The sequence below is a fragment of the Acanthisitta chloris genome, unplaced genomic scaffold (assembly GCF_000695815.1).
Source record: "Acanthisitta chloris isolate BGI_N310 unplaced genomic scaffold, ASM69581v1 scaffold6885, whole genome shotgun sequence".
NCBI classification, from domain to species: Eukaryota; Metazoa; Chordata; class Aves; order Passeriformes; family Acanthisittidae; genus Acanthisitta; species Acanthisitta chloris.
In genome coordinates this window covers 24,999-40,523 of record NW_008671996.1, presented here as the reverse complement: position 1 = coordinate 40,523, position 15,525 = coordinate 24,999, and the positions used below count along the sequence as shown (strand labels likewise).

The window sequence follows — 15,525 nt, the reverse complement described above, 5'->3', positions numbered from 1 at the left end:
TTAAGGAAGAGTTGAAGTTGCTCTGTGGTTGGTAGCAACATGGCCCTGGACCCAGAGCAATGCCATAGGATAACACAGAGAGGACTATCTGTTGGAGGGAACCTTTGGTGTACTTAGTCCAGATCCTGTTTGGAACACAGCCAACTCTGCAGCTGGATCCCAGGTCAAAGTCAGAGCAGCTTGCACAGGGCTGTGTCCAGCTGAGTTTTGAAGATATCCAAGGATATATTGACAGATGTAAAAAGAAATACCCAATCTCTCTAAATTCATCAGCCTGCAGCTTCATGCTGCCTGGCTCACAGTGGCTTTTACAGTCTGCAGACAGCCAAAAATCTTAGCTGTGACTGAAAGCACACCACAGCCCAAGCATAGCAAGAGATACATGCTCAGTTCCATGGTGGTATGCCCAGTGCAGCGTGTGGCACCTGGAACAAGTTCCAAATGAGACAAATCTCCCCCCCAGGAGGACTAACACATTCCATCCAACATCCCACCAGGAGGTCTACCTGAGGTGAGGAGGAAGCTGGAACTTGTTGCGCACATCGTCGATGCGCCTGCCAAGGTACGGAGTGTCCACCGTCACGAAAATCCCTCTGTATCCTGCCCTCTCTGCTCGCCTCACGAGGGATTCTGTCACCCCCCGGTCCTTGTAAATGTAAAGCTGCAGCCAGCGAAGACCAGATGGAGCTGCTTCAGCCACTTCTTCAATGGAAGAGGTGGCCCAGGAACTCAGCATCATCCCTGTCCCCATGGCCTGGCAGGCTGGAAGAATACAAATTTATATTTGAGATGATCCAAACCAGAGGTTTTTCAAAACAGATTTCCATAATCATATTAAGCCTAATCCATATCAATAATTCTTTATCCTATGGAAATCCTGTTTGTAAGCCCCTAGTGTCTGGCTGCCACTGGCCAAAAATTCTGGCATATAAATTTAAGGACATATACATACACAGAGCTTTAATAAAACTAAATTAAAATAATGCACTTCAGGCTTCCAAGTTTTTGAACACTGATACATTGCCTCCCAATATCACCTTCCCTGATGGTGATTTCCAACCTGGGCTGCACCAGCTAACCTCATACAGATATATTTTTATGAATCTATCACTTATTCTTTTCACAGTAATCTGTCACTTAATGTAAAAGAAAGGAAAACACAGTGTAAAACTCCAAAATATTATAGAAAGCCTTATTTTCCCTGGTCTACCGCAGTATGCATATTTTTGATGTAAATGGACCTCTGTTTCAAAACGTCATCTCCAGCCCATTGAGGAATTAAAAAGTGGTCTTTATGACAACATTTTATTAAATAAGCATTACAAGTCTCTTAGAGTGGAAACTTATGAACAGCTTATTCAAACAAATTGGTTACGCCCTCCCAGGGCCACCAAGCAGCTTTCCTTCACTGGAAATACAGTAGCAATGACCCAAAACTCTCTACTTTGTAGCTATTTCATTCCTCCCCTTAAAATTGCTGAAAATAGTTCCCTCTTGCAATGAAGTACTGAGAAATGAGTTTTTTTCTGAAGAAGCCGTGGAGACTGAAGGCCCAAAATCCTGTTAAAACCAGCTGTGGTGAGGCTGTCACAACTCCTGTAAGAAGCAATTTGCCAAATCCACTCTGTTCAGCGACACTAAGGAATAAAGGATCCACATTCCTCTCGCTCTGTCAAACCCGAGCTGGCGAATGAGCAGGAGGGTTGCTAACCCAGCAATTGCAAAACCCTCAGATCAGATAAGCGAGAAATGTAAATGTTATGGTTCAATTTGCCTTTAGGTATCCATTTATTTCCCTTCTTCCTTTTATCCTTAAGTCTACCTCTACAGATACAAGAATAGTTGCAAAAGCAAAAAATTAAAATAGAAAATGCACAGTAAAATAGTTTTGGTGAAGAGAAGATTTAAAACATGATATATCACCATACCTTTTCAATTTAGCTGCACATGTAGTAATAGAGCAAGTAATGCTGTCCTTTTACTTGAGATTAGATTTAAGCAGTTTGGTTCAGTCAGGGTTCAACCATCCCAAATCGGGTTATGGCATTTTCATATAAGCATCTTCCACAATTCCCCTCATCTCTGCTGTAAAGTTCACAACTCTCTGGTAAAGCACCAGCTCAACACATGTATTTTAGATATATAGCACAGGCAAATTCTAAGGTCACAAAATTTATCAAAGTTTAAGAAATTCCAGGTTCCAGTTTTGGTTGATTTATGCTTTATCTTTATCATTTTAAAGCTTATTTTGACAATTTTGTAGACTTTCAAAAACATGAGATACAGAACACTGAAGTGCTGCCACGTTTGGTTTTGGTTTTTTCTACCTCAAATTAGGTTTTGCTAAAAATATACTCCCACTTCTCACACATTTAACTGCAGTTGAAGAAAACAGAAGCAATTCATTTCCTCCAACAACCATATTTTACACTTCACTTTTGGGGTGCTGCAAATACCTCTATTTATTATTACAAATCTGAACTACTAGAGCCGTATTCCCACAGGATGCTCTTGCAGCAATGTGACATTTACCAGAGTTTAAACATCAGATATTTTTGTAAACCAGCCTTTCCTCATGCCATTTCAGATTGCTTTCAGTCTTTCTTTTCTTTCCCCCCCAGGTCTTCTTTTAATCCTCAGTGTTTGCCAAAGCATGTGTTCACACTTGTACACATTGCAGACTCCTGTTGGGGTCCATGACAGCACAGAGAGCATGGCATTAGCCACACATGGGAGGCTTGGGAAGTACATGGAATCACAGAAAGGTCAAGATTATCCTCATAATATCTAATCCAAACCTGCCCTCTGACAGCTGGAAGCCATTCCCCCTTGTCTTGTCACTCCATGCTCTCTTGTACCCTCTTTGTGTAGTGGAAGGTGCTCTAAGGTCTCCCTGGAGCCTTCTCTTCTCCAGGCTGTACAACCCCAGCTCTCAGCCTGTCTCCATAGGAGAGGTGCTCCAGCCATTGGATCACGGTGGGGTGCCTAGGAAAGGGATCTTCACAGCCTTTAATTCACAGCTGCCTTAAGCAGGCACAAGTTTCTCAGCCTCACTGGTACCTGCTGGTATTTAGTCCAGGGAAGCCAGGAGCAAGGACATATCTTCTCACTAGGGAACATAAACCTTGATAAAATGGGACTTTACTCACTTTTGAGCACTGGGTGCAGTTCTGGGCCCCTCAGTTCAGGAAGGATATTGAGTTGCTGGAGCAGGTCCAGAGAAGAGCAACGAGGCTGGTGAAGAGACTCGAGCACAAGTGCCATGAGGAGAGGCTGAGGGAGTTGGGGGTGTTTAGCCTGGAGAAGAGGAGGCTCAGGGGAGACCTTATCACCCTCTACAGCTCCCTGAAAGGAGGTTGGAGTCAGGTGGGGGTTGGTCTCTTCTCACAGGCAACCAGCAGTAGGACAAGAGGGCACAGACTCAAGCTCTGCCAGGGGAGGTTTAGGTTGGATATTAGGAAGAGATTTTTTACAAAGAAAGTAGTCAGGCATTGGAATGTGCTGCCTGGGGAGGTGGTGGATTCACCATCCCTGGAGGTTTTCAAGATGAGACTGGATGTGGCACTTAGTGCCATGGTCTAGTAACCATGGTAGGGTTGGACTTGACGATCTTTGAGATCTCTTCCAACCTGGTTGATTCTATGATTCTGTGATTCTTGGAGAACTGAAGTATTTTACATAGCTACAAGTAGGACAGGATCCACTTGAGAGATCCACTGGAAAACAGAGCAGTGACCTTTTTTTGCCCTTTTTTCATCCTGAAATCTCATTCTCTCCTCCCCCCATCTGATGGGACATCATTACGTGGTTTGGGAAAGGTATGGAATTTGTCTCTGTGGGCAACTCAGAGGCAACATACTTCAGTGGAGGACACTGGAGAAGAGCCCAGTTCAAGCTTGCATATTTTGTCAGGGTTACCTTGTATGGAAATGGGAACTTGCTGTTTTTCTCTAGCTGGGCAAATTCCCATCATTTCCCTTTTAGGGGCATCTCCAAAGCACAGCAGCCAAACTGCCCCACTGTATTCATTTTTCCCTGAATCCAACATGAATCCACTGTCCCCAGGTTAGGGGCCAGAGGACATTACTTGGGATCAACACGATGTCCTTTTGGCACAGTGGTATTTCTTAGGAGAAGCAACTGTGTTCTTGGAGCTGTATCTCCTGAGAAAGAGAGTTGTTTAAAGTAGTTCACATTACTTACTCTCTTGACAAACCACACTTGGCTGAGATAGCCCCTGCCCAGTCTTGCCTCACTCACCCCTTACAAAACACTGCGTGCAAGTTGTGCCTACGATCTCTTTGTTGACACAATGCATTTTGTCAGCTGTGCAGGAAGGCTGGAGGCTGCAGGGAGACAGATGCATGGCCAAAATGAATCTAGCTAGTCTAGGAGGGCTGTCATGCCAGGCTGCCTGTGTACACTTACAGCACGAGATCCCTTGGCCATGTCTGTCTCTGTGGGGAATCCAGGCCAGATCAACCCAAGCTGTGTTGCCCCACATGATTGTCCTCTCAATGACTCTCTAAGAGCCATACCTCAAAATTAACTTTTTGTTTTGATCACCACATGGGTAACAGGTGAAAGATGGGTACAAAGTTCTGTGGTTTTCACTGTGGCTGAGCCCCACCAAAAGCAGTAGATAACCAAATCCCTCCTTCCCAGTCACAGACAGGCCTGATGAGCACAAGGAACCCAAATTGTGATGCTCAGCAGTATCAGCAAACAAAAAGCAATGCAGCAGTCTGTTAAGAGCCAAAGGAACAAACATGTTGCTCCCTCTCCAGTGGAAATGACAAAGCAGCAGTAACTTAGCTAAAAAGGAGGGAGGAGAGGGGGAGTGGGAAGCTTTTCAGTCAATATTCTTGTTCTCTATTTGGCAAAGTAAATGGTGCAGTCACATTGCAGGTGATGGTGAAACCCTTCTCTTGTCAGCAGCAGCTCAGAGAGTGGTTTGAATGCAGATGCAGAGGGCAAACATAAAAGCTTCAGCTCTGAACAACCATCAAAGTTATCAAAAGATCTAGCCAAAAAAGTCATGTTCTCATCCTGATTTTCAGCCAGTCAGGGAGCAGTCAGGTATTGCTATGTTGCTTTTGGGTGAAAAAACAGGAATAATAAGGTCCTCAATCAGTAAAAGCATTATGGAATTAGCAGGAATATAAACAGAACAGAAATCTCAGTAAAATAATGCTAAAGATTTGTTTATAATCAATTAAGGTTGCAAAAAATTTTATTCCTGGCTAGGCAGCTGGATGGTGCACAAGGCTTTTATCAGTGTACTTGAGGTGGGTCCTGTCAACACAGGGTCATGTTGGTGTGCAAGCACAGCATGGAGTCAGGATGGCAAAGGAATGTCTTGGCATTGAGCAAGAGTGAATCTTCTGATAGACGAGCAAGAAAAACCCCACATAGAATCAAGGGTTCTGTTGAAAAGTGTTTAGAGAACAGCCTTTTGCTCTTTAATGGTGGCTAAGATTATTCATCAAATCTGGCAAATATTTTTAGTTAAAGGAGTTGAAATAGGAGTGGGAAGGATGAGAAAATTCACCTAAGTCAAAATGTCATGAGTTGATATTTTCAAAATGGAAATGTTTTCTCCTGAGCTAACGCTTTTGTTTCAAAACAGAACTATGGTTAAAAGTATTAGCCCATAGGAAAATGAAATAAAACATTGAGTTCTGGATCAAATGAAACATTTCAGTTAATCCAAAACAATTTTCGTCCCAATTTCTCAGTTTCTACTGAACAGAAAATCCATTCTTTGGAAAATTGCCACATACACTGATGAACTACAACTAAAATGCCACGGCATATGCTTGAAGGAAGACCTGGAAAAACTGGGACAACTGCCAAGGTGTGTGAATTTTTTTCAAGGACAAGAGGGCTTTCTCTATAAGGAAGGACTCCTGGTCCATTTAGGCATGTCAAAGAAAACTGAGGGGCAACATTTCTGCAGGCTGAATGGACAGAACTATAAGTGAATCCAACACCTGGATTTGAGGCTGTGCAAGTTTTGACCATGATGATAGTTTATTCTGCTTGGAGTGGGGTTAGGTAACCTTTGGGATAACTGTTGTGTTGGCTGGCCAGCTTGACACCAGCAACTTTTAGAACTACAACTGAACATTTTTCCTAGAAAAGATCCTTTATTAATCAAAGAGGACTGTCAGCAAAGGGGTGCTTAAGGCAAGCTGACAGACTCTGCCGTGTTTTGGGGAAGATGCATACTCCTCTCCACCAGCTTGGCTGATGCAGGGGAGCATCCCTCAAGGAGCAGCAGCCTCCAAAACGTCTGACAAGCCCCAAAGCAACGGGTTATGATAACGGGGATTTCTACCTAATAAGAGACACTATGACATGCCCTTGTCCCCAGACAGGACATTTATGCTGCAACCCATGGGCAAACCTGCTGGAAGAGCAGAGCTGTTCAAAGCAAGATGCTATTTCTTACAGGAATTTCTTAGTAGGAGCAGGCATCATTCTCAAAATACAAGAAGTTGTCATTGGTCCCTACACCACCCTGCTCTGCAGGGAAGGATGGTGTGAACCCAAGATTACCTCACAGAATCACAGACTCATTAAGACTGGAAAATACCTCTGAGATCATCAAGACCAACCTATGACCTAGCACCACCATGTCAACTCAACCATGGCACTAAGTGCCACATCCAGTCTTTCCTTAAACACCTTCAGGGACAGAGACTCCACCACCTCCCTGGGCAGCGTGTTCCAATGTCTCTTGGGGTTTAAGCCCATCCAGGCAGACCTGTGGCTTGTGGCACCAGCTGAGCAGCACCAAGCGCATAGAGGTGCTCCTTCAGGCAGCTCCCTTGCACCCCAGTGTGAGATAGGGCACTGGCTGGGAAGGGGCAAGATTCAGACCACACTGTGCTTTTCAAGGATTGTCACCACAGCAGACACACCACCTCATGCATAGCTTACAACCCACCTGAGCCAAAAGCCAAGCTTGTGAAGTATGCCAGGCTTTGCCAAATCCACAGAACTATGGATCAGACTTCCTTAGTTTGTGTCAATTGGTGCAGCTGAAGCAAAAGCTGAATTAAAGCAACCAACTATCTGCTAGCTTATATTTCAGAGCTATTGTAGAGTTTAACGGGAGCTGGATATAGCTAACCCCCTGATCCCAAATGTCCCAAGTTTAAGGGAACCTTTAAGCCAAATGTGTACTTGACAGTTAATTCCTGTCATCTTATAAGGTCAAACCCAAAGCTTGGCACTGAATGTCCCACTCCACCTCTAACAGCAGAAAACTGAAGCCATCCTTTCCTCCCAAAAATGCTAATGCAATACAGAGGGTGTGATTTTAGTTACACTCTCCTTTGAAAGCAATGAAAAATTCACCAACTCCAATGGATATGTTGGACTGCACCTCCCAATCGGTGCCAGCACACTGAGCTCTTCTACCTCAAAACCCCAAGAACATTAAATGCAATAATCATGTGTTCAAGTTTGAAAATGTAAGTGCACAAAAATCAGGAAATTCCAAAATTAAGCTATTACCACAACCGTAACTCAGCCCTGGTAGTCAGCCTTATTGTACCACTGGACTTTACATGCCATTATGGATTTATGTCTTAAAATATGTCTTGGCTGCAGCATCAGTAGGAATTTTTGCTAAGAAACATCCTGAATTTTGTGTGTTTCAAATCTCGCTCTTCACATGGCATTAATATATTTGCACTGAACAGTATAATGCCTCAGAGTTTCCTCCCTGGCTCAGAATGAACCCGCGAGAGCTGCCAAAGGACAGGACAGCACAAAGGCTCCCACCGGCCCTTCGCAAGCCCATTCCAAGTGTTGGAGCTCCACCGTGTGGAATGTGCCGGCACAGACAATAGGCATAACAGCACTGACTTCCTGATCAGTCTCTTGAGGAAGGGGGAAAATGTGCCCCCAAGCATACTATAAAATTAGAGAGACTTATTTTCGCAGAGATTTCTGCTGGAGTCGTGCTGTAACCCATCACCGTGCACATTGCAGCAACGTGGTTGCTTAATGAGAATTGAGAGCAGCTCCCAATACAGGGCTGATAATTATACTCACTTCACACTAGTATTTGCTGCATTGGTCACGGATTAGATGAATAACTCCACCATGCACAGGATTTATTTTTTTAAAAAATATCACCCATTTAGATTTTTTATCCTTTTCCATGTGGTGCTGAAGCACTGAAACGCACAGCTCAGACCTTGCCCTCAGATTTTAGCTCATTCTGCAGCTTGGGTTAGAGAAGTATGAAACAGTTTCTCATCTGAATTCTGTTTACCATCCCATTTCTCACAGCCTTTTAGGCTGCAGCCTTCATGCTGGCACCATCTTTGTGCAGCTTCTAGCCCAGAGGGGCCCTTATCTCACTGCCTCCTTGGGATGCTCTCAAAGAGCTCGCTTCAAAGCAAGGATTTTTCCCAGAAAAGCAAAGGCTTCTGAGTTTCTAGAGGCAATTCTCTAAGAGGAAAAATGTTGCTGTGACAATACATATCATTATATTTATAAAATGTATGTATGGATGGATAGATAGATATAGATAGATAGATTCTATGTGGCTTTCAATGCTATATGTGACAAATTATTCCCCTCTTGCAAACTGCATTTCTCATCTCTGTTTCATTAAGAGTGAGAACCTGCACTCAAAACAGTAAAATCAAACCCAGAAATCAACCTGGTTACTCTGAGCAGCAACTCAAACCCATCCTGGACATGGCATAAGGAGCAAGAAACCAAACAGTCAGCAGGCACAGCAGTGCTCTGTCCATCCCCACCCCCCTGTGGGGGACTTTGCACGGTTTACCTTTGGCGGTCGCCGTCTCCCCGTCCGCGTGAGCCATGCGCTGCATGGCGGTTGCTGCAACACACACCGGCATGCTGACCCTCTGCCCCAGAACTGAGGTGGACAGGTCCATCACTGACACATCCCTGAGCACCCTGGGGTACAGCTTCCATCTGACACGGAGACAGAGAAAGAGAATTAAAAAAACCCTGCAGCACCAGGAATGTTTACAGTTCTTAATGGACAAGTGCAGGTTTTCCTGCTGTCCCATGGTGAAATCTGTGTTGAGACTGGAGCAGAACCCCACTGTGTGATTCCCAGAGCTGCAGCAGGAACCCTAGAAGGCACAAAGCCTGGAGGAAGCAGACAAGGAGGTACTGAAGAGCTAGGAAAAATAAAAGATGCAGAGCCCTTGAACATTATTGGTTGGTATCATTTAAAACTAAAGACAGGAACTGCAAAATAATAAAAGTTCACAGTGAGTCTCAACCTCTCTGAAAGCTTTGGGGCAGAACTGGATGACAGAGGGTATGTGAGAACAGGAAAAGTCATTGGCCCTCCTCAGTTATTCCTTCTATGGACTAGGGAGCCAAGACACAGGATTTTTGGATAGCACTAGGCTTACCAGCATGTTTAGCACCCCTTTCCCTGTGCAACAGATCTCTGCAGTGAGACTAGGCAGAAATGAATTCCCACATGGGAAGCAGGTGGGCAGGATGGCTGCCCTGGTTTTGCCCAGCACAGGTGTGGAGATCCCCTGCACCACAGCTCTGCTGGCACAGAGACTGAGTCACTTTGCTCGAGGCAACACATAGTCCCTGGGCCAACAGCTGCAGCCCAGGGACAGTTCATCCTACTACAGGGACTTCAGGCTTCCAGGGAAAGCCCAAACACAGCCACTGTAATTGGGTGCAGGAAAAGACCAAGTCACACAACTGCTTTCCAAATAGGGTCCTTGAATGATATGGCCTGTCATCTGCTCAACCATTCCCAACCCTGCTTTGCCTTCAGTGTGTCCACCAGAAACCACATCAGCCCAGAGCCAGGATTTATTCTCCACTCGGATTTTCAGCCTGGATACAGGTGGAAGGTGACTCCAAAACAGAGCAAACTAAACAATGCTTAATCTGAAATCACACTTTATTGCAGTCAGGCTGGACAGCACATGCCTGCACACACAAAGATTTATCTTTGTTTTTCTCCAAACCAAACAGCATTGCAAAAGGATCACAGTCCCCATTATGGGATCGAATAGATAACACCACAACATCCAAGCTTTTATGAAGAGGGTTGCATTCCTTGGGGATACCTGTAAAACAGGACTTGTTCCCACCATGCAGGCAATATTACAGCACAGTCACCATCACTAGAAGCCACAAGAGGGTGTGCAGTAGCAGGGGCTGCCTCTCGGAGGCCAAAACGTCTCTGCAAGCATCAGCCTCTCACTGAGGCCTCCGTCCTTCTGGGAAGGCTACTGAATTTTAATTACAGAAAAGAATGCAAAGCTGTAGCTCTAGCACTGCTGAATTTGACCAACTGCTCAGCACTAGAATGCTCAAGACTGGTAATTATTAGCATGAAGATAGACCCAGAGCCACCATTACCCTCCAACTACAAGTAGTGGTTAGATTGGGCTTGCATACTAAAGTGACAAGTCAGGGCAAAAAGGCAAGACAAAATATCTCTGTTTTATAGAAAGATCAAGAGCCATTTCCCTCAGATGCCTGGGACAGAGCCAGGACAAGACCCACCTTTCTGAAGCCCTAGAGCAGAGGGCTGGGCCAGCTCTCCAGGAAGCACTCCCCAGGGAGGAGTATAGTTATGATGCCTGTAGCAGTGGGAGTCAGCTGTGCTGTTCAATGCCAAGACACACACGGCAAGTATGTCTCCTCAGACTTGTTTTCATGCTATTGTATTGGTTTGTTATTTTTCAGAGGAGGATGGGCTGAGGGTGGGTACAAAGGCAACATAATTTTTTTCTCCTCCTTGCTTCCTAATCCTCATTCCGAAGACTTCCACTCAGCTCACAGACACTTTTTCCCCACAAAGAAAACAAAAATGCTTTTGTAATCTTGGGTCTTCCCCAGCCTCCTGGTTTCTCTGCTGTCCCAGGCCTGTCAGATTGTTACCTAGTACAAGTCACTGCCAGCTCAAAGCCCATGTGGGTCAGTCCTGAGGTACAACATTCCTGTAGTACTTTTAGCTGGGAAAAGAAACAGAAGCAGCAAAAATTCTCCCAACAATGCATGCAAGAATAATGATGCAGTTCAAAGTGGTGATACTTTATCAGGTGACATCCTCTCCATCAACATCCAGTCACTATTCCTACCTGAGTATTTATTTACTGGGTCCCATGAAACATCAAAAGGGATCACTACCCAAGTGTCCTCCTCCTTTAATAAAACCTGATCTTGCTTTGGAAACCTTGGTGTTTCCAGCTGTGAGTTTACCAGACACTTGAATCAAGGCATTTTCTGGACAAGACATAGGGAAGTCCCAGAAACCAGAGTACATGATCATTCAGCTGCCACAGACCACCTGCTTCCTCCAAGTCCTTCAGTGAAATTATTTTCTGGCTTTTTTATATAAAACTTGGATTTACTTTTTTTTTATTTTTTTAATTCATCACCTCCTCCTCACTCACATCTTTTTCCAGCCAAGTCCACACTCATGTGCTGCAATCAGCAAGTAAGACTTAGTGCATCTTTTTTCCCAGCTGGAAGCAGGAGATGCTGCACTGGGGAAGGCAGGGAGCACTCGTTGCTTTCAGCTGTGCAAAACATTGACATTTTCAAAGTGCAACACATTTTCAAGCAGCTCTTCTTGTTTCCCTTCTGAGCCTGGCCCAAATAATCCCTTCATGCTGCAGGACAAGGACACACTGCTCAGGCAAAGTCTCCATCCCAATCCCAACCCAATTTGCTGCCTTCATCTCCCCTACAGCTCTACTTCTCATCAGAAGGGACAGGGGCTGGTGCTGTTCCAGGCTAACCAATAGCTGCTTTTCCTTGAGGAAAACTGATCTTCCCTCCTAGGGCAACTTGCCATCCACACTCTTCTCATAGCACTCTGAATCCAAGGTGAAAGACATCTCAGCAATGTAATTAAATTATTATTACAAACATTCCTTTCCTTTCTCCCCCTACAATTTCTCAGGCTTCTCTGACCCCAGTCACACTCTCAGCTTACTCTTTTGACCAATATTTCCATGATATATGTGCCTGTTATTAGTGCCTTTAATTGCTACAAGGTAACAATACATTTGCAGAAAACCCACATGAATGCTGTCACTGATGAAGAAGAGCTGCTGTTCCTTGCACACCACAAACCAACACAGCTTCTCCAAGGGCTGCCAGGGATTCCGGAGCGTGTCACAGCAGATTAGCAGGAGCCTGTTTTTCCACATGTAGACGTTCCTCTTCATTACCATGCTGAGAGGGGAGATTGCAGAATGATTTCTTGAATGCCATCGAGCTAAAGGTGTCCTGACCTTGTCATAGAAGTTTATTCTCAATTCAGGCCCTTTGGTTCCTAGACAACTCGAGAGTAGATTTAGGTGCCAGATGGCACAGGGCTAGGATGGCACATGGCATTCCAGGATGCAGAGCAAAGGCAATGTGAAGGCAGTCACATGCCACAGGGAGCAATGTACACAATTACATCCCAAATCATCTTTTCTGGCCTTAATGCCTCCCTTATGCCAGGGCTGTCTCCACATCAGTTAAGGACTATGAATAAAAATATCTGTCTGGCCATAGTAGGAACATACTGATGCTGATATGCAAGTGCCAGTTCTTCCCTCAGTCCCAGAAGAACTGAAAGGCTGGAAGAGAATCACTGTATCTGGTATTAACCACATCTCAAACACTGGCCTTGTGGAGAGTTTGTAGTCTGGTATCTGATTACACAAAGTACTTAAAGCTCCAGAGCTGTCAAAAGGCCAAGACAATAATTTTAGCATCTAGCAAGTATGAATTGTGCTGCTCCAAAAATGGCATGGAGCATTCCAAAGCTATTGTGGGATCTAGGAATGCAACCATCCATTAAGGTTAGTTATTAATAATATTAGTCCTTAATAATAATCTGTCTATTCCTCCGGAAATACAAGCATTCTATGATGTATGTATCTATGAATACTTAAATAAACTGCAAACATTTTGAATTGGGCTGAACTCCGCAACTAAGCCTCTGACAGGGGAAATCAATAGGAAACGAAGCTGAACATACCCATATCTTTTACAAAGTAATCTGACTTTGTGATCTTTGGGACTCAGGGGTATAAAGTCCATCTTACTTTATATTTACCCACAAGCTGCACTCAGGAACAGGCACAAATCCAGCAACATGCTCAGAGACACACCAGGACTGTGTGAGGGTCAGAACGAACAGCAGTCCTGCATCCATAGCAGTTGGCTGTGCCACTTCCAACAGCATCAAAAAGAAAAAGATTTTATAAGTTGCTTGTGTCAAACAGGTCTTAGAAACCAAAATATATGAAGCCTTTATAGCAGGTTTGTACCTTTTAGAGATGTGTTGCCAGCAATCCATTGCAAACACAGTCTAACTTAACAGCAGCATCCCATGTGCCAAGAAAATAGGATCTTGTTTTCGTCAACACAAATATAGAAAGGGAAGGGGAGCACAGACAGAAAGACACCTTCCAGCCCCTTCATCCCTGCACTCCTGAGGAACAGGAACACAGCATCAAGGGACTATTAGCCACACCAATTTTCATTTACTTCTTCTAATGCATCAGGCCATTCAAGTCACTGCTAATGAACATCTTCAGTTCCACGCTGCCTGCAAGCTCTGCAGTTTTGAAAACCTAAACCTAGAGGCTCTTCCTGAAAACATGATGCAGGAAAGATGAGGTGAGCCTGAACCCCACAAGTGACCAGCCCACTACAAGGAGGTCTCTTAGAGGAATCTGCCTCTGCTGTGGGAACCAGATTCAGAGCAGAGCTGCCCTTACCTCACTGCCAACATCCAGCTCTGCTAATACCAACACAGCAAGGGGACAGATCCAGCTCTGTGTTAGCCTGTCTCTGGGACGTTTAGATCCAACTTAATCATGATTAGCTCCAGCAGTTACAAGTAAAATGTTCACTACTTCCAGTTTATTGCCTCCGCATAGTTCCTTTGAGTGTCCTTTCCTTAACACCTCATTTAGTTTTTATGAGGGCAAATAACATCATAGCATGTGGAAGTACTAAAAAAGATAAAATAAAAATCAGGTGAGCACTACTACATCCTCTCCTGCTCCTACTTATTCCTTGGAGCCAGAGCAATCCTTTGGTTTGTGTTGGAGCAGGGGACTTCCAGTCTGTGATGGCATCTTCTGCATGCAACAGAGACCTGGAGTAAGTAAGTTTTCTTCTCTTGCTATTATCAAGTTTTTCTATATGTGTCCTTATAATTAAGGTCCTGAGCTGATTTCTGCAATCCAACCTTTGAGATCCTGCTAAAGGAATTATCACTGCATTTCCTACAACCTTCAACTTCCACAGGATTTCCAGTTGAATTGCTCATAACCTATGGCAAAGCAACTGCAAGAGTAAGTACGATTGCTGCTCTACAGCAGAAAAACAAAGTGAGGAGGGAGAAACAATAAAGATCAATTAGAAAAATCTTGTTTTGGTTTGTTAGAGGGATTAAAGATGAAGCCTTTGGAGATTAGCAAAGACAAGTGCTGGGGGATTATAAATGTCTGCACCAACACAAACACTAAAAGGAAAGATACGTCAACAGCTGTTTCAGCAGCTCAAATGGGCTCAGCTGGGCTGAAGGGAGCAGCCTCCAAGCTGCCTCCTTCCCTCTGCAGTACCTGGGGAGATTTAGGGGTGAGAACCAACCCATGTGACACTTTGACCAAACCCAACACCAAGTGCCAATGGACTTCGTGTTGACCTTGTACTTTTGAGACAAAAGGTGACCTGAGCCCAGGTTTTGACAAAAGTTCAGGGCATTGGTCTAAGTCAAAACTGGTTTATAATAGTTCCCATCACTTACAATATTTCTAGGTGAAGTGCTGACCTCCTGCTGTAAACTGCCTGAGCACAGCTTACCTACCCAGGGCTGAGCCCTGGATTTCCTGGCTCACCCCAGAGCTGGGAAATGCAACTCATTTCTGCTGGGCCTTGCAGCTCCAATCCAGTAATGCTGCTGAAGCACTCACCAGGGAAGACTGTGGAACTAATTCCATTTAGGAGGAACAAGTAAAAGGCAAAACTGACTTAGGACTTAAAAATCTCAACCCCATCACTCAACCCCTTGCTGGCTCTAAGCCCAGAATGTAGAAACTACGGTTTCATTGGCTGATTAAATATTGGAGCCAAAAGACTCTTTAGAAAATTTCTGTTAACAAAAGAACCAAAGCCAAAAAGAGACTAATGGATTTTAGGGACTGCTTTTTGACAGAACATGTTAGGTGGAGGAGTGGAAGGGGAGAGACAGTTGATCTGAAAAATCAGTTGAGACTTTTTGCTAAAAAAAAAAGTTTTTTGTTCATACAGAAAAATCTAAAATTGCACCACATCTACTAAAAAAGCAGAACTTACACCCCCTACCTCCCACCCCAGCCTTCAATCATCCTCCTACCTGGAAAATGCTGCCACATTATCTGCCAGTGTTTGCTGGTCATCTGCTCCAGATCGGTAATAATCATACACAGCCTTGGGGAGAAATGTTTTGGCATGCTCTTCAAAATCAGCAATGCAGACTGGTTTTCCAGGCAT

General features: G+C 44.4%; 1 protein-coding gene across 1 annotated transcript; it reads right to left on the bottom strand.

Annotated features, from left to right (window-relative positions):
- Window positions 1-502: 502 nt before the first annotated feature.
- Window positions 503-15,525, bottom strand: HAO1 (hydroxyacid oxidase (glycolate oxidase) 1). Its single transcript, XM_009074323.1, has 3 exons — window positions 15,389-15,525; window positions 8,813-8,964; window positions 503-762 (listed from the first exon to the last, which is right to left on the bottom strand). Exons 1-3 carry the CDS (start codon window positions 15,523-15,525, stop codon window positions 503-505), a joined length of 549 nt encoding a protein of 182 aa, XP_009072571.1.